The sequence below is a fragment of the Bos grunniens genome, chromosome 2 (genome assembly GCF_055505025.1).
Source record: "Bos grunniens cultivar Pamir isolate PY7600 chromosome 2, Bosgru_T2T1.0, whole genome shotgun sequence".
NCBI classification, from domain to species: Eukaryota; Metazoa; Chordata; class Mammalia; order Artiodactyla; family Bovidae; genus Bos; species Bos grunniens.
In genome coordinates, this window is record NC_141166.1 from 30,064,113 (window position 1) to 30,084,596 (window position 20,484).

Consider the following 20,484-nt stretch of genomic DNA (forward strand, 5'->3'; position numbering starts at 1 on the left):
AGTTTCTAGTATACAAAAAGTAATTCCATTTGACATATATATATACACATATGTATATATATTTTTCTTTTTCATATTCTTTTACATTATAGGTTATTACAAGATATTGAATATAATTCCCTGTGCTATATAGTAGCTCCTTGCTGTTTATCTATTTTATATATAGTAGTGTGTATCTGTTAATCCCAAACTCCTAATTTATCCCTCTCCCTGCTAAGTTCTATATTGATATATAAAAGCTTGTGCATGCATTACAACTATTGCATAGTGTTCCACTATATGACTATATCACAATCTATCTACCCTGTTGATGGGCATTTAATATGCTTCTGAATTTTTTATTTTACAAACAAAGCTACAAAAAAAAAACACTTTTGTGCATGTGTGCAGCCATTACTTTGACAATCATAAAAATGTCTGCTTTTATGCAAGACAGAAACACTGTCATAAGGTTACAAAGACATGCACAGGATAGGTGAACAATAAGAATTTCCCTCTGACTGTTTACTGTAGAGAAACAATGGGCTGAGAGTAGAGGAAGATCTAAAGGTGATCCAAGAAAAGGCATTGCCTGTGACATCTTCAGAGAGGCTATTAGGAAAACAGAAGTATTTCCCAGCCCAAAGCCACGCTCCTGACACACCCAGAGGCAAACCTCTGTACACTGTGTACACCTGCCAGTTGGGCTGGTCTGGCGTGGAACAATGAGAGTATTCCAAGAACAAGGACAAGGGTGACGAGCAATGGACACAGAACTAAAAAGAGGGTGCAGACACAGAAGTGGACATCAAAAGTAAGGACACAGAGCCAAACAGGAGTACAAGAGGAAGACCTATTAAAGACTTCAAAATATTATGCTGGACCAGGAAGCTAGGTCAGCCATCCTTTTATCTCTTGCTCTCCATTCTTTTGTTGTTGTTCTTAAAAATTTTAAAGGGAATATGTATATGCACACTGTTAAAATGTAAACAGTACAAAAAGGGTACAAAAAGACTCAAAAGTTGGTGAATTATGCCTGGGCAGGATGAAGCCAGAGGAAACTCTGATGGAGGTTCATAGCAGTCCTGCAGTAAAAAGTTAAGTCTTTCTCCTAAGTCTCATGTCCAGACTCAAGACTCTTACAGAGAAGCAGCTGAAATTACCAATTTCTTGTGTGTCCTCCCAGGGATATTTTATACACATTCTCTCTCTCTCAGTAAAAAAATTTCAAACAGTAAAAAACTTTTGCCTGCAATGCAGGAGACCCTGGTTCAGTCCCTGGGTCAGGAAGATCCCTTGGAGAAGGGAATGGCTACTCACTCTAGTATTTTTGCCTGAAGAATTCCATGGACAGAGGAGCCTAGCGGGCTACAGTCCATGGGGTCACAAAGAATTGGACACAACTAAGCACGATGGCATATTATATGGTTTTGGACCTTACTTTCCTTCCATATCATAGCAAGAAATTCATATTAATACACATAGATTTAAAAGATTTAACATTTTAAGATGTTTTTAATTTATTTGTGTATTTTTATTTTGATTCTGCTGGGTCTTTGTAGCTGCATGCAGGCTTTCTCTAGTGGCAGCAAGAAGGAACTATTCCCTAGATGCAGTGCCCATGCTTCTCATTGCGATGGCTTCTCTTGTTATGGAGCACAGGCTCTAGGGCATGCAGGCTTCAGCAGCTGCAGCACGTAGGTTTAGAAGTGTCAGCTCTCAGGTGATGACTCAGTAGCTACGGTGCACAGGCTTAGTTGTCCTACAGGATGTGGAATCTTCCTGGACCAGGGATTGAACCTATGTCTCCTGAATTGGCAGGCGGATTCTTAACCACTAGACCACTAGGAAAGCCTTCCTGCCTCTATTCTTTTTAATGGTTGCATAAAATTTCATTGTATGAATGTACTGTAACTTAATTAGTTCCCTACTGCGACATGTAGGTCATTCTAACATTTCCCAATCAGAAATACTGCTATATTGAATAATCTGGAATATTTCAATGACCACAAATTTTATCTGTAAGATAAAAATTCTGGCAGTGCATTTGCTAAGTTGGTATAAGTGACACTTTATACCCTAATGGTAACGGTAATCACGTCCGACTCTGCGATCCCACGGACTGTAGCCCACCAGGTTCTTCTGTCCATGGGATTATCCCAGCAAGAATACTAGAGTAGGTTGCCATTTCCTTCTCCAGGGGATCTTCCTGACCCAGGGATCGAACTCGAGTCTCCTACGGCTCTTGCATTGGCAGGCAAATTGTTTACCACTGAGCCACCTATACCCTAATACCTAGTTTCAAATTTCCCATCCCTGAGTCTTTAAAGCGATACATTAGACTCCACCAGAGTCTCAGGGACAATTTGTAAATGTCTGCCAGATGAGACTGAGGAATATTTGAGCCAAGTCAAGGTAACTGGAGGATAATCTCGGGAAGGCTTGATGGTAACCTGAGCACTGGGAAAGAAAATCCATCTAATCAACGGTATTAGCCAAACTGAAGAAAGAATGTGTTAACAGGATGAGAGAGGTCATTACAAAACCCAGAAGGAGGAGCCAAACAGCAAAAATAGGCAGTGTTTATCTCTGAAGAGAGAGAGATACTTAATCTAATGAACAGGCACCAGAGAAGCACGTTCAAACAGGTTTATCCAAGGCCTAGATGAAATTTTTTTCCATGCAATTCTATGCTTTAGTTCTGTACACCAGGCAATCCATTAAAGCAGTTACTAATTTCTCTCCCTAGGTACCTGGATTCTAGGAAGAGGTTAAGCCTATTAAAGAGGGCCACATACTTTTTGATACCTCTGCCATTAATAGGTCAGGTCTCCATCCTCTTCTCTAGGTTCTGGGTGTGCTCTGTAACTGCTCTGATGGGTAGAATACAGCAAAAATGATGCTAGGCCAGTTTCCACTTTCATCTCTTGGAATATCCACTCTGGGGGAAACCAGCACCCTGGAAGAAGTCTTGACTATCCAGAGACCCACCATGCTGTGAGGAAGTCCCAGGCTAGCTATGTGGAGAAAGAGATACTCAGCCATTTTGGTCAAACCAGTCCAGGCACCCAACATGCAACTGAAGACGCCATCTTGGAAATTCCAGCCCCAGCATATGTGACATGGAGAAAAGTTAAGGAAACCAGCTAAAAGTCAGACCTGAGGCCCAAATATACGGCCCTACCTGATCCATCTCAGACATCTTCACCCATTCAAACTAAAGCTCCACTCCTCTGTGAAGCAGACATATGCCATTTCTGATATGAACTACCCAAATTCCTGACCCACAAAATCATGAGGAAAATAACAAACTGTTGCTTTAAGCTACTAAGTTTGGGGATAGTTTGACAGGTAGGAGCAACTAGAATAGGGGGCTTCTGTGTGATGAAGTATAAGATCCCTGGGAGGGCTAAGTTTTATAAATAAATACTCCAATCCACAATTTGTTTCTATGGGTTTGGCCAATGGGGGTCAGTCCCCAGTAGTCTACCCATGCTTAATGAACTGACAAAATTTAGCTTCTGAACCTGCAAAGCTAAAACCTGAAGGGCCAGTCTTGATCAATATGCCCATCTCCATTATCGTCTGTTTTTCACTCTATCTTATGTCAAACAACTCAGATTAGGGAGCTGAGAAGAGTCTCACAAAGTTTACCACCAGATGTAGCTACTGCTCAGTACCACTCACAGCCTTTTGACTGGTACATGAAATGTATTTATTTATCAAACATTACCAAGAACCTCCCCTGTACCCAAAACTGTGCCTGGTGCTGGGGGGACACAGAGCTGGGAAAAACATAGGCCCATCCCTTGGAACTTCACACCCCAGTCTCTAAGCCACATAAATAGGCAATGATAAGAAACAAATGCATTTAGGGGACCTGCCTGGTGGTCCAGTGGCTATGACTTTGTGCTCATAATGCAGGGAGCCTGGGTTTAATCCCTGGTCATGGAACTAGATCCCACATGCCACAACAAAGAATTAGAATGCTGCAACTAAAGACCTGCATGCCACAACTAAAGATCCCACATGCTGCAATGAAGATCAAAGATCCCATGAGCTGCAACTAAGACCCAGCACAGTCAAATAAATAAATGAGCATTAAAAAGAAAAGAAAGAAATACACGCACTTAAATATATAGCAAACCTAAAAGGAGAAAAAGATAGCAATACATCAGGAGACAGAAAATCCACTTCATCATCCAGACAGAAAATCAATACAGAAACATTGACTTTAAATGACACATTAGGTCAGATGAACTTAACAGATTTACACAGAACATTTCACCCAAAAGCGACAACATACACATTCTTTTCAAGCAAATATGGAACGTTCTCCAGTATAGATCAAATGTTAGGCCACAAAAGAAGTCTTAATAAATTTAAGAAGACTGAAATCTGATCAGGCATCTTTTCCCACATAATGGTATGACTAGAAATCAACTGCAAGAAGAAATCTGGACAATTCACAAATACTGGTTAAAGAGATAAAACAACATGGAGATTGTGGAGATTAAACAACATGCTACAGAAACTACTAAGTCAAAGAAGAAATCAAAAGAGAAGTTAAAATAACTGAAGATGAGTGAAAATGGAAAATACAACATACCAAAACTTAAAGAAGGGGTGCCTAGGTAAAGGAGGCTGGGGATGCAAATGTTTGCTTGAGATATTTAAGGATGATTCCCCAGGTCCTGTGGGGATTCCTGAGCAAGTGAACAACTTATCAAACATGCTTTTAGGGGCACTGACGTGGCAGTGGTGTGTGGGTAGATTGTTGGGGCAGATCAAGCAACAATGGAGACCAAGCAGGAGGGAACACCCAGACATCATCCTTTTCCAGAGTCACTGTGGGGCTGCCCATGCTGCCAGCCAAGATGCAGACAAGCAAGGAGGTTGACATGGTGATGAAGCTGCTGAACATGGGAATGATATCCTCTGTGTTGGGCAGAACAAAGCCTACTGGGTTCAAAAGGTCACAGATCATCTGGCCTTTGATGTTAATGTCCAGTAGAAGGTGGGAACAAGCTTTGCGGAAAGGCTGCAAAGAGCGGTAAAAGCCAAAATTGATGGCAGGCAGCAAAAACAGTTTCAAGAAGGAAGTTCACAGCAATAAATGCCTACATTAAGAAATAAGAAGGATGTAAAAAAAGAAGAAGAAGAAAAAAACAACAAGGAAGGTCTCACACAACATAATGTTACACCTCATGGAACTAGAAAAAAGGACAAACTAACCTCAAAGTTATAGAAGGAAAAAACGAAGGTCTAAGAGAAAGAAATAGAGACTAAAAAGACAATAGAAAAGATCAGTGAAACTAACAGCTGGCTTTTTAAAAAGCCAAACAAAATAGACAAACCTTTAGCTAGACTCACAAAGGAAAAAAGAGAAGAGAACTCAGATAAATAAAATCAGAAATGAAAGAGGAGGCATTACAACTGATACTACAGAAATACAAAGGATCACAAGAGACTATTGTGAACAATTAAATGCCAACAAATTGAATAACCTAGAAGGGATGGATAAATTCCTAGAAACACACATCATACCAAAATTGAAACAGGAAAAATAGAAAATCTGAGCAGATCAGTAAAAAGATTGAATCAGTCACCAAAATTCTTAACAAACAAAAGTCAAAGATCAGGAGGCTTCACTGGGGAATTCTACCAAGCATTTAAGGAAGAATTAATACCAAACTTTTCCCCAAAAGTGGGGGAGGGGAGGAAGGAACACTTTCAAACTCATTTTATGATGCTGAAATTTGCCTAATACTAAAACCAGACAAGGACACTACAAGAAAAGAAAAGTACAGGCTAGTATTCTTGATGATTATAAATGAAAAAATCTTCACCAAAATATTAGCAAACCAAATTCAACAACATATTAAAAAAAAAACAAAAAACATTCTCCATGATCAAGATGGATTTATTTCAGGGATGCAAGGATGGTTGAACTGCAAATCAATGAATGTAACAACACATTAACAAAATGAAGGATAAAAATCATAGGGTCATCTCAACAGATACAGAAAAAAACATTTGACAAAATTCCACATTTGTTTATGATAAAAATGCTAACAAAAGTGGGTACAGAGAGAATGTACTCTTAACATAGGAGTTCTCTTGAGAGTCCCTTGAACAGCAAGGAGATCAACCCAGTCAATCCTAAAGGAAATCAGTCCTGAATATTCATTAGGAGGACTGATGCTGAAGCTGAAGCTCCAATACTTTCGCCACTGATATGAAGAACTGACTCATTGGAAAAGACCCTGATGCTGGGAAAGATTGAAGGCAGGAGGAGAAGGGAACAACAGAGGATGAGATGGTTGGATGGCATCACTGACTCAATGGACATGAGTTTGAGTAAGCTCTGGGAGTTGGTGATGGACAGGGAAGCCTGGCAAGCTGCAGTTCATGGGGTCACAGAGTTGGATACGACTGAGTGACTGAACTAACTGTTAACATAATAAAGCTTATATGTAACAAGCCCATGGCTAATATCATAGTCAACTAAAAAGCTGAAAGCTTTCCCTGTAAGACCAGGAACAAGACAGATGCCCACTCTTGCCACTTTTATTCAAAATAGTATTGGAAGTCCTAGACAGAGCAATTAGGCAAGAAAAAAAGAAGGTATCCAAATCAGAAAAGAAGTAAAACTATCACTATTTGAAGATGACCTGATATACAGAAAACCCCAAAGACTCTACCAAAACAACTCATAGAAGCAATAACTGAATCCAGTAAAGCTTCAGGATAAAAAATCAAAATACAAAAATCAGTTGAATTTCTATAAGCTAATAACAAACAATCAGAAAGAGAAATTAAGAAAATACTCTCATTTGCAATTGTATCAAGAAAAATAAAATATCCCGGAAACCTGTTCACTGAAAATTATGACATTGAAGAAAGAGATTAAAGAAGACAAGTGGGAAGATATTCCATGCTCATGGATTGGAAAAACTAGTATTATTAAAGTGTCCATACTATCCAAAGCAATCTATAGATTCATTGCAATTCCTACTAAAATTCCAATGACAGTTTTCACAGAAATAGAACGAACAGTCCTAAAGTTTACATGTAATTACAAATGACCCTGAATATTCAAAGCAATCTTGAGAAAGAAGAACAAAGCTGGAGGGTTTGTGTCCTGATTTCAAAGTATATTACAAAACTATTATGCCAATAGGTATTGGCATACACACATATACACAGATTAGTGGAAGAACAGAGAGCCTAGAAATAAGCCCATATATATATTATAAATTATTTATGACAAGGGAGTAAAGAATATATAATAGGACAGCCTCCAAAATAAATGGTTTTGGGAAAACTGGATATCCACATGCAAAATATTACTATCCTACACTATACACAAAACTTAACCCAAAATGGTTAAAGATCTGAACATAAAATCTGAAACCATAAATATCCCAGAAGAAAACATAGGTGGTAAGCTACTTGAGGTTAGCCTTGATGATGATTTTTTTTTGATTTGACAGCAAAAGCAAAGGTAATGAAAACAAAAATAAACAAGTTGGACTACATTAAACCAAATAACTTCTGCACAGCAAAGGAGACCATCAATAAAATGAAAAGACAACCTACCAAATGGGATAAAATATTTGCAGATCATATATCTGATAGGAGTTAATATCCAAATACATGAAGAACTCAAACAATTCAATAGTAAAACAAACAAATAAAATCCAATTAAAATATGGGCAGAGGATCTGAATTGACATTTTTCTTTAAAAGACATACAGATGGCCAACAGGTAAAAGAAAAGGTAGTCATCATCACTAATCATCAGGGAAATGCAAATTAAAACTTTAATGAAATATCACCTTGTACCTGTCAGAATGGCTCAAAGACAAAAAAAAAAATAAGCGTTGGGAAGGATGTGGAGAAAAGGGAACTCTTGTGCACTGTTGGTAAGAATGTAAATTGGTGCAGCTACTATGGAAAACAGTATGGAGGTTTCTCAAAAAATTAGAAATAGAACTGTGATATGATCCAGTGGTTCTACTTCTCGGTATTTATCCAAAGAAAATGAAAACACTATTTACTTCAATGTTCACTGCAGCAGTATTTACAATAGGCAAGACATAGAAGCATAGAAGCATCCTAAGTGTTGATCAGTGGATAAATGACTAAATAAAATGTCACATACACACACACACAGGAATATTATTCAGCCATAAAAAACAAGGAAATCTTGCCATTTACAACATGGATATACTTGAAGGAATTATGCTAAATGAAATGTCAGACAGAGAAAAGCAAATACTGAATGATCTCATGTATATGTGGAATCTAAAATAGAAACAAACTAAAACAAAACTCAAACATACAGAAAACCCATCACCATAGGTTGCCAGAGGTGAGGGATGGGAGGAGGGCAAGATGGATAAAGGTGGTCAAAAAGTACAAACTTTCAGTTATAAAATAAATAAGTGGGGATTACAGGACTACCTCCCAAGGTGTAATACACAGGATGGTGACTATGACAATACCATATGGTATATTTGAAAGTTGCTGAAAGAGTAAATCTCAATGTGCTTCTCACAGGAAAAAAAATTTTCTTAAGTATATACATATATAAAAAAAATGATGCATGAAAGGACAAATATGTACAGGAAGCATTAGGGAGACAGAAGAGGGGTCACCAACCCAGGCAGTCCACAATCAGAGCTACAGAATAGACAGTTGATCTTATCATTCTCAGGGTCCACACCTTTGAAAGATATCAATTTGTTGTAAATTTACATATAAATTTAAGATATGTTCACATTTCACTTTTTCAGCACTCTTGTCATTATTTTAGTTAGAAAAGAGAAGGGAACTGGCTTTTATGCACTTGCATGGTTCTCACATGTCTCAATTCCCAGTCCGACCCCTTAAGTCCTACAATGCTTCCCTAAGCTGATTTTATTAATTTTATGTGTAATATGCAGTTTTGGACAACTGATGGTGCAGAGGACATTATGGTCGGCTACCCTTATCTCAGTTCCACTCCTCCTCCTATGCAGTCGACACCTATTTAGGTGGCAGGGATCCCAGCCCCAGCTCTAAGAGTGAGCCTGCATGAGTCTAAGCTATAGCACACCTTTGGCCACTATGATGGGTTCAGAAATGGGCAATTAACCCAGGCCAATCAACTAAGTTCTGTGAGACAGCAGAGCCAAGAGAACTTCAGAACAAAATGGTGGGTTGGATGGTCTCATGAATACCTGGAGCAAAATATACCTGATGGGCACACAGGTATATTATTAGACACAATAATCTAACACAATTATTAGACTTTTCTAATAGGAACCAATAAAGCTGGTTTATAGTTTAAACCTGTGAGAATGGCAACCAAACAGATCTGAACTGATAAAAAATGAGTCACTGGAAGCATCCTCTTCCTCAAAAAAAGGGTATTAATGGGCTTTTAAGGATGTGCAGCCCTCCACTCTATACTAACTCACACCAGCCACACAGCGGAGGAGTTAATATATTGCCCATGGAGCAGCCCAGGTTCACGTGACTCCAGATCTTTGAAATACAAAGGCTAGAGCCAGGAGGCTCTGCAAAATTCGAGTCCTGATTTCTCCTTTAAAAGGTCACGCATTTCTGGCTTTCTCCTGCTTCCTCTTCCACTTTCTAGGGCAGTCGAGAATTTCTTTGGTAGTTACTGCTATAGAGATAATCCTGAGGAAAGCTTCCCAGTAAACTTTCCCTAAGAAATGGTAAGAAGTCTTAGTATCCACCCTTGGGGCATCCACTGGGTTGCTCACATTTCTAGAGGTTAAATCAAGCAGGAGAAGCTCTCAGGACTTTGGTTTCTTGGCTTACTTAGTTTCTTGGAGCGGAGCACACAGCAAATGATTTTTTTTAACCATCTCTGAGTGCATTGTGACCTGCCCACCATATCTCAAAAATATGAACCCAACAGAGAAGACCCCAGGGGAGATGGCAGTGGCCCAGCCAGGTGCAGAGAAATTGTTCAGTTTGGACTTTCAAAGCCTCACAGTCATTTTCTCTCTCATTGTTAACTCAGTCCAGTTTCCGGAGGGGGAGGGGAGGTGGTTGCTCAAATACTGCCATTTCTATTGCTATCGGAGGCTCTCTCTGATTCTCTTGCCCAATCCATCCCATGGCACATAACAGGGCAGTGTCCCTTGGAAGCCATCTTCTCCCCATGCCTGCTCAAGAGCCCACCATGACCCCTCAGAGGAACTCCCAGGACCCGCAGTCTGGCCTTCAAGGCCCTCCTCAAAGGCCTGTCATATCCCAAGTCCCCACAGTTCCTCCTCATTTTTTACTACTGCCCAGCACAGCCACTAGGTGACCAGTCAGTTCATCAGCCCAGCCCAAGGGCTGTCTATGCTTCCTGTCAATCACTGATAACCTCACATGTGCCTGGATGGCACAGTCTAATCAAAGGTCCCACTTCTCCCCCATCCCCAGACTGGCTTCTCCTCCCAGGGCACTCAGGTCTTTCTGAAATAAGTTGATTACTGATTTGTTTACTCTGACTCATTGGAAAAGACCCTGATGCTGGGAAAGACTGAAGGCAAGAGAAGGGGATGACAGACAATGAGATGGTTGGATGGCATCACTGACTCAATGGACATCATGAGTTTGAGCAAACTCCAGGAGCTGGTGAATGACAGGGAAGCTTGGCGTGTTGCAGTTCATGGGGTGGCAGAGTCAGACATCACTTAGTGACTGAACAACAATCCCCCTCTTCCCCAAAAGGAGCATTTAACCCCCATACGGGTATTGGCCATAATTTATTGAAGCTCAGTTCTTAGAAAAGTTCCCGGGGCAGAGTGGGTGTATTAATATTTAATAGTTCTCAGGAAGACAGATCCCATGTGAATCTCTTCGGTTCACTTCCTAAAACCTCTCCAACTTAACCAACATTGGGTTTTCCAGTCTCTGTCCATTGACAGTGGGCTATCCATCCCTGCCTCATAACAGTGTTCCACTGGATAAACCTCTCACTGGATATTGATTTCTTAATAACAAAAATGTGCCTTTTCATTAATGTCTATGATTTTGCTTTCACTCTTTTAAGCAATGACATCTTTCTTTCCACTAAGGGCAAATTTACCCTGCAAACTGCCAAACCTCTGCAATCCTCCAGAAACCACTTCCTTTGAAAGAAGTCTGGTAGGGATATCACCACAGAAAAAGTGGTTCTATAACATCCCGCAGCTTGCACACTTGCAACTGCTATTCTATTACCAAGACAGTTCCCTTCTCTCCTAACCTCTGCCCAATTTAATCCTAGCCTCCTGACTTATCTCCTACCTGTGCCCTCCGGCTTCATGCCCTTCCTTGACTTGTTTGTTCATTTCAACTCAGAACCGCTACACACGTCCAGGGTTATGACCACAGCCCCAGTCGGTCCCGGGCTACGTTCTCCTGATGTCCTCCACTTTTTGTTCACTGTCTCCTCATCCCCAGCCTTTCTGTCCCGGTGCTCACCGCATCCCTTTGGCGCGAGCCCCACCACCACCGCCACCACCCTCGCTCGGTTACCTGGAGCTGGTGCAAATGCAGAACGTAGCCTTGCACCAACAGCTGGAATAAGAGGCGTAGCTGCCCTGGCCCTGAAAGCTCGTCCAGGCTCCGCAGCCTCCGATCGCCAGGCCCGGTTCCGGGAGCCTCAGCCGCCTGGGCCGCAGGGAGGGCGGAGGGGATCGCCGCCTTGGCTCTGGCCCCGTACGAGCCGAGGCGAGGGAGTGCCGCCCGCGTCCCCAGCAGCGCCCATCGCAGCCTCGCGGAGCCCAGAGCGCCCATTCGGTTCATGGCTCGCCCCGCCGCGCCTTTGGCTCTCGAGCCAGAGCGCCTGGAATTTGCACAGAGACAGAACAGCAGGGGCGGGTTCAAGGGTACCGGTGGCCCAGGGCGTGCCGGACTAAGGCGGGCCCTTATTGTTCCCTTTTCCTCGCGGTCTTCAGTCCCTCCAGATATGACCTAAGGGACTCACAGAAGTCACCCTTTCCAACTGGAAGCCTCCTGGCTCGGGAAGGGGCCGGACAACCCCAAGGCAGAAGATGCACGGGGGACTTAGGGGAGCCCGACGGAGCTCTGACGATGGCCGCCCCTTCCGCGACTGCCCACCTCGCACTTCCGCGAGCTCTCGAGGTGAACTCGAAGTTCGCTTGGTCTCAACTCCGGCGAGGAGTGCAGCGAAGTTCTGGACAACCCCGGAGCCCTCCGAGGCCGCGAGGCCCCACCCAGGGAGACCGGCCTTCGCTTGCCCTGCGGCCTGGCCTCCTCTCTTCCCAGGGGCCAGATGGAGCCGGCCGCTGGCTTTTTCCAAATAGTCCCCAGGATTAATCCCGGAGTCCGAGCGCTGAGCAAGAAAGAGCAAAAAAAAAAAAAAAAAAAAAAAAATCCTCCAAAGGAAAAACAAAATCCCAGAAAACCTGATCCTGTATCCAGAGTCGTCTGATTCTTTGGAGGGAGGAAGCCAAAGTAACTAATTTAAATATTAGGGTGTTTTTTTTTTAATGCAATTCTACCCCTCTCCCACCCCATCACCCACTCACTCCCTTGTCAGATGAGGCAGGATTTTTCAAAAGGCAGGTTGAGATTACCGGATTGAGATTACATTTAGTGAATGTGACCAAAATGAACTTTTAATAAGATGGAAAAGAATAAAATAGAACAGAAAATATTTCAAGAAGGAGAAGAATTATTTCATGAAATCTTCGTTTCATATATGTATATTCGAAGTACAAGTTTCAAAATGTTAAAAACATGACTCATACACATATAAGATAAACAAGGAGCCAAAGTTTACTCAACCCTTTAGAGGTGGAACCAGCAGGAGGATAAAGTTTGTTCTAAGAGCATTTGAAGAACTGGTTATTTATAGGCAGGCAGAGGCAGTAAAGGCCTGTTAAGATCAAGAGGGCAAAAATTAGATTGATGGCTCATGTAGCTAATTGTGGGTTTCTTTTTATTTATCCCCTTAGCGGGTCATAGAGTTTCTTGACTCTGTGACTGAATATCTTTCATTAGTTCTGGAAGTTTTCAGACTTTCAAACTTTCCTTCTACCCCATTTACTTTTCTCCTCTCCTTCTAGGACTTCAAATTATATGTTAGACTTTCTAAATATATCCTCCCAGTATCTTACCCTCTCTTCTGTACTGTTCTATCATTTAGTCTCTTCTAGCTCATTAATTCTCTCTTCAGCTGTGTCTATGTTAAATCTATCCATTGAATTTTAAATTTCTATTATTGTATTTTTCAGTTTTCAATTTTGATTAGTTTTCTTAAATCTATTTTTTAAATATTTCTAATTTTGTACCAAATTCTTAATTTTATTTTTTCTTATCTCCTTTACTTTTGTAAGCATCATTACAAAAGTTCTAAGGATTATGACCAATAACTCCAATATATGGAAGCTATGTGGAGCAATTTCTATTGTCCATTATTTCTGGTGGTTTTGTGTATATTGTCAGGTTTCTTCCTGGGCCTGGTTTCTTTTGATTGTGTGTTCATTCAGAAAATGTACTCTTTAAGTTTCTGGTGGAACAAATTTGAAGTTTAGGATGATTTCATTTTCCTCGCAGAAGATTTACTTTTATTTATTGACAGTTGCCTAAAGGCACCCACAATCCAGAATCACCAGAATTCCAGTTTCAAGGAATGAGATGCTTTATAGCTGTACTGCCGTCCTCTAGAAGGCTAGTGGATTTCCAGTCCTTAATCCTTTTGGGTTATGGACTTCAGTTACACTTCACATAGCCCCATGAATTTCTGAAAATGAGAAATACTACTTCGAGGAACGGGCTTCCCAGGTTGCTCAGTGGTAAAGAATCTGCCTGCCAATGCAGGAGACTTGAATTCAAGCAGGAGATGTGGGTTCCATCCCTGGGTCAGGAAGATCCCCTGGAGGAGGGCATGGCAACCCACTCCAGTATTTTTGCCTGGATATTCCCATGGACATAGGAACTTGGTGGGTTACAGTCCATGGGGTCGCAAAGAGCTGGACATGCCTGAGCTTCTGAGCAGCATGCACTAAGAGGACAGTGGTACCTAACACCTAACTTACCTTGGGAGTTCTATCTGATAACCCTTTATTGCCTTGTTTGTTCTCTGATGCTGATGCCTTTAAGAGAATGCTGGTCATATTTGATTCAGCTTTTCAAATTATCCTTTGAAAGAGAGTTGAGTCCAGTACTAACAGAAGTGGAAATCCAATTTATGCTTTTATCTTTATTCATTTTCTGCCTTCTGGGTTCATTTTCTTGATATATTTTATTTTTGTTGATGTGAAGTCACTCAGTCATGCTCATCTCTTTGCCAACCCCATGGATGATAGCCTGCCAGGCTCCTTTGTCCATGGGATTTTCCAGGCAAGAATACTGGAGTGGGTTGCCATTTCCTTCTCCAGGGATCTTCCCAACCCAAGGATCAAACCCAGGTCTCCCACACTGCAGGCAGACTCTACCATTTGATTCCTACCAGGAAATACGATTATATTTTTAACCTTTAAAAAAAAATCATTGTTTAATACAATTTTGTTTCCTAATGAATGGACTTAATGCTGCATATTTTCTTTTTTAAAAAATATATTTTATGTATTTGGCTGTGCTTAGTTGTCAGTGAAGGCAATGGCATCCCACTCCAGTACTCTTGCCTGGAAAATCCCATGGATGGAGGAGCCTGGCAGGCTGCAGTCCATGGGGTCGCTAGAGTAGGACATGACTGAGCGACTTCACTTTCACTTTTCACTTTCATGCTTTGGAGAAGGAAATGGCAACCCACTCCAGTGTTCTTGTCTGGAGAATCCTAGGGACGGGGGAGCCTGGTAGGCTGCCGTCTATGGGGTCACACAGAGTCGGACACGACTGAAGTGACTTAGCAGTAGCAGCAGTGCTTAGTTGTAGCACATGGGATCTAGTTCCTCAACCAAGAATCAAACCCAAGCCCCCTGCATTGGGAATGCAGAATCTTAGCCACTGGACAACCAGCAAAGTCCCCATATTTTCATGATACTATTTTGGCCATATCCAATGAGATCAATATGCAATTTCTTTCACTGTCCTTCATTTCCCAATAGTTTGTAATTTCCACTTTGATTTTCTTTTTAATCTAACAGTCATAAAGAAAGTTCTTTATTTACTTGTAAATGGTTGTAGTTTTCCTTTTGCTTTGAAAAGGACCATTCATTTATTATTAATTTATAATATTATTACTTTGTGGTCAGAGTGTATATGATCTGTTTTTTAGAATTATTAACGTGTCTTTGATGGTCTAGCACTTTATTTTTCTGAATGTTTCACATGCATGTTTGAAATATATGTATTTCCTGTTTATTAACTTATCAATTTTGTTATTTAAATCCTCTGTAGCTTTACTTATGTTAATTTACGAGAGAAGCCCATTCAGGTATTCCCCAAATTTTATGAATTTGTGAATATCTATTTTTCTTATATTTCCAACATCTTTTGTTTTATATTTTGAAAATCCATTTTTAGTTTCATAAAAACTCATGACTATTGTATATATTTGATGGATAGCATCTTTTATAAATTTGAAATATTAAATTGCTTTGAATTTAGTTTGTTTGACTTTAATATTGTTCAGTTCAGTTCAGTCGCTCAGTCGTGTCTGACTCTTTGCAACCCCATGAATCGTAGCACGCCAGGCCTCCCTGTCCATCGCCAACTCCCAGAGTTCACCCAAACTCATGTGCATCGAGTTGGTGATGCCATCCAGCCATCTCATCCTCTGTCGTCCCCTTCTCCTCCTGCCCCCAATCCCTCCCAGCATCAGAGTCTTTTCCAATGAGTCAACTCTTCATATGAGGTGGCCAAAGTATTGGAGTTTCAGCCTCAGCATCAGTCCTTCCAATGAACACCCAGGACTGGTCTCCTTTAGGATGGACTGGTTGGATCTCCTTGCAGTCCAAGGGACTCTCAAGAGTCTTCTCCAACACCACAGTTCAAAAGCATCAACTCTTCGGCACTCAGCTTTCTTCATAGTCCAACTCTCACATCCATACATGACTACTGGAAAAACCATAGCCTTGACTAGACAGACTTTTGTTGGCAAAGTAATGTCTCTGCTTTTTAATATGCTATCTAGGTTGGTCATAACTTTCCTTCCAAGGAGTAAGTGTCTTTTAATTCATGGCTGCAATCACCATCTGCAGTGATTTTTGAGCCCCCAAAATAAAGTCTGACATTGTTTTCAATTTTCCCATCTATTTGCCATGAAGTGATGGGACAAGATGCCATGATCTTAGTTTTCTGAACGTTGAGCTTTAAGCCAACTTTTTCACTCTCCTCTTTCACTTTCATCAAAAGGCTTTTTAGTTCCTCTTCACTTTCGGCTATAAGGGTGGTGTCATCTGCATATCTGAGGTTATTGATACTTCTCCCGGCAATCTTGATTCCAGCTTGTGCTTCTTCCAGTCCAGTGTTTCTCATGATGTACTCTGCATATAAGTTAAATAAGCAGGGTGACGTACTCCTTTTCCTATGTGGAACCAGTCTGTTGTTCCATGTCCAGTTCTAACTGTTACTTCCTGACCTGCATATGGGTTTCTCAAGAGGCAGGTCAGGTGCTCTGGTATTCCCATCTCTTGAAGAATTTTCCACAGTTTATTGTGATCCACACAGTCAAAGGCTTTGGCATAGTCAATAAAGCAGAAATAGATGTTTTTCTGGAATTCTCTTGCTTTTTCGATGATCCAGCGGATGTTGGCAATTTGATCTCTGGTTCCTATCCCTTTTCTAAAACCAACTTGAACATCTGGAAGTTTACGGTTCACATATTGCTGAAGCCTGGCTTGGAGAGTTTTGAGCATCACTTTACTAGTGTGTGAGATGAGTGCAATTGTGCAGTAGTTTGAACATTCTTTGGCATTGCCTTTCTTTGGGATTGGAATGAAAACTGACCTTTTCCAGTCCTGTGGCCACTGCTGAGTTTTCCAAATTTGCTGGCATATTGAGTGCAGCACTTCCACAGCATCATCTTTCAGGATTTGAAATAGCTGAACTGGAATTCCATCACCTCCACTAGTTTTGTTCGTACTCCTACTTCATTTTTATGCATTTGTTTGATGTATCTTTTATTAGTCTCTCCTATTTTTCAGTCATTCTAGATTATTTTGATTTAGAAGTATCTCTTATAAATACCATGTAGCTAGATTTTTTCTTACCTAACAAGAGAATCTTTAAGTAGCAAACATTATTTTTATAACTTGAATGAAAGTTTAAAAGTAAATAAATGAAAGAAAAAGCATAATTAATGGATAATTCATAGAAGAGGAAATATGCATAGAGGAAGGAATATTGCTGTTTAGCACATGCAAAAATGTTCCACATTACTTGCAAGAAAGACAAATCAGAATTACATTAGAAACCATTTTTCACCTATAAGACTGACAAAGATCAAAAGTTTGATACCAGTATGTAGTTGAGGGTGTAGGGAAACAAACTCCCCATCATGGTTTAAGGGAGTACAATTGCTGCAGAGTTTTCAAAATTTAAGTTGTACTTACTTTTGAGCCAGAAGTCCTACTTGTAGGGATATTTTTTCCTACAAATATACTTGCACATTCTCAAAATCACAAGTATACACGGATACTTATTACAGTGTTGTTTGTACAGATAAAGAAAATAATGGAAACAACCTGAACATATCAATAAGGGACTAATGAAATAAGTTCTAATAAATCCATGCATTAGAATCATTTGGAGCTTTTTAAAAAAAGAAACAGTGTACAGCTCTAGATGTACTGATACACAACAACTTCCAAGATATATTTTTAAAAATAAAAAGCAAGATGTAATGGTATGGTAGTCTACCATATAATGTTTGCATATGCATGGAATATCTCTGGAATGATGCACATGAAATTTTTATTAGTAATGGCCTTTAGGACGAAGGTGACAGGGACATAACTTCACAGGACGCTTTTTGGCTCTTGGAATTGTGTAATATGTCTTGTAATATGCCATTTTTTTTCAAATGGCTTATTCAAAAGCCACTAACAAGAGAAGCCACATAGCAAGCCACATAGTAAACCATTTTCTTTTGACATTTCTGGAAATTTGTTTCCCATTGTGACATCTGACTGTTAACTTGGTCACTTGGGTCCTCACCTAAAAGTAATTGTTGTTCAGTCACTCAGTCATGTCCAGCTGTTTTCGACCTCATGGACTGTAGCACGCAAGGCTTCCCTGTCCTTCACCATCTCTCAGAGTTTGCTCAAACTCATGTCCATTGAGTCAGTGATGCCATCCAACCATCTCGTCCTCTGTCATTTCCTTCTCCTCCTGCCTTCAATCTCTCCCAGTATCAGGGTCTTTTCTAATGAATTGGCTCTTCACATCAGGTGGCCAGATTACTGGAACTTCAATTTCAGCATCAGTCCTTCCAATGAATATTCAGGATTGATTTCCTTTAGGACTGACTAGTTTGATCTCCTTGCTGTCCAAGGAACTCTCAAGAGTCCTCTCCAACACCACAGTTCAAAAGCACCAATTCTTTGGTGCTTGGCCTTCTTTATGATCCAAACTCTCACATCCATATATGACTACTGGAAAAACCATGAGTTTGACTAGACAAACCTTTGTTGACAAAGTAATATCTCTGGTTTTTAATACACTGTCTAGGTTTGTCATAGCTTTTCTTCCAAGGAGCAAGTGTCTTTTAATAATGTATTAAAACAATTAAATCCTTACATACATATAGTACCTTATTTTTTTCTTTCTTTACTTCTTTTTTCCTCTTTCTTTCCTATTTCAGGGGAAGGAGGTATCTAGAAAGAAGTGTTTGGGGAAAAACATATATTTGAAGATATCCAGGAATTAAGTACAAGGACAAATAGTATGCATAAATAATGGTTTGAAACATGAGAGTAGGTAAAAACTAGTCTGATTCTTTTAATTAACTCATACATGTTTGTGATTTTGCAAATGAAAATAAACAAACAAAAGCTTTCTAAGCCTCCTGAGCATAGACAATTTATGTTTACATTGCTTCCAAAGGAATTAAATTATACAGCAAAACATCCCCAAAGTAAAAATCACCAATAAACCACCACTTGAAAAAGTATATACAGTAACAAATTGAAAGACTTCTGCTCTGCTTCCCCAATTACATTCCTTTAAAATGAATTCCTGTTCATAATTTACTGCGTATTCTTCCAGACCCTGTTCTATATTTATATAAACCCGTTTTTTACCCGTTGGTGAAAAAATCATTTGATACTTTAATGCAAATTCCTTTAAATGTTGTAAAGTCTCAGGGCTTTTTTTTTTTTTTTTTAAATATGCCTTTTGACTATTTCTATTTAAAGTTGGCTTAAAGCTCAACATTCAGAAAAAGAAGATCATGGCATTCAGTCCCATCACTTCATGGCAAATAGATGGGGAAACAGTGGAAACAGTGTCAGACTTTATTTTTCTGGGCTCCAAAATCACTGCAGATGGTGACTGCAGCCATGAAATTAAAAGACGCTTACTCCTTGGAAGGAAAATTATGACCAACCTAGATAGCATATTCAAAAGCAGAGACATTAATTTGCCAACAAAGGTTCGTCTAGTCAAGACTATGGTTTTTCCTGTGGTCATGTATGGATGTGAGAGTTGGACTGTGAAGGCTGAGCGCGGAAGAATTGATGCTTTTGAACTGTGGTGTTGGAGAAGACTCTTGAGAGTCCCCTGGACTGCAAGGAGATCCAACCAGTCCATTCTGAAGGAGATCAGCTCTGGGATTTCTTTGGAAGGAATGATGCTGAAGCTGAAACTCCAGTACTTTGGCCACCTCATGCGAAGAGTTGACTCATTGGAAAAGACTCTGATGCTGGGAGGGATTGGGGGCAAGAGGAGAAGGGGACGACAGAGGATGAGATGGCTGGATGGCATCACTGACTCGATGGACGTAAGTCTGAGTGAACTCCGGGAGTTGGTGATGGACAGGGAGGCCTGGTGTGCTGCGATTCATGGGGTCGAAAAGAGTCGGACACAACTGAGCGACTGATCTAATCTGATCTGATTTCTTCCATGAAGTCCTTAGTCATATCCTTTGATCTTTTCCTATTGGATTGTTTTGCCTTTTCGTATTAGTTTGTTGGTGTTCTTTTTCTACTTAGGGGGATCTGTTACATGTATTGCAAGTATTTCCTCCTGGTTGTCTGTTGTTTGTATCTTGGCTATTATTTAGGGTAACTTTGTTAATTTCTGTGTGGTTCAATCTAGCATTTTTTTCCTTTTATGACTTCTGGGTTTCATATCTTGCTTGGGACAGCCGCAAGATTATTAGGGGGGAAAAAATCCTCCTATGTTGTACCTTATATGTGACAATTTCATTTTTTTACCTGCTACTTTTTTTTTCACAATTAGCAATTCAATCCATCTGGAATTAATTTTTGGCTTTGGTGTGATCTAAGATCTTATTATCTAATTATTCCCACATCACTTAATTAAATAATATCCATAAATAATTAATTAATTAAATAAAAACAATTTAAATAATAAATTGTT

At 40.2% G+C, this 20,484-nt stretch overlaps 1 protein-coding gene across 3 annotated transcripts in view; it reads right to left on the minus strand.

Annotated features, from left to right (window-relative positions):
• Nucleotides 1–11,831, minus strand: part of CYP27A1 (cytochrome P450 family 27 subfamily A member 1) — a 41,268-nt gene extending 29,437 nt beyond the window's left edge. For all 3 annotated transcript variants that reach the window (XR_015142005.1, XM_086339725.1, XM_086339708.1), the window contains exon 1: nucleotides 11,509–11,831. Coding sequence is in view for 1 of the 3 variants with exons in the window: in XM_086339708.1 (XP_086195834.1) it covers nucleotides 11,509–11,778 (270 nt within the window). In the remaining 2 variants the exon portion in view is untranslated. The remainder of the gene's footprint in view (nucleotides 1–11,508) is intronic.
• Between the last annotated feature and the right edge of the window lie 8,653 nt (nucleotides 11,832–20,484).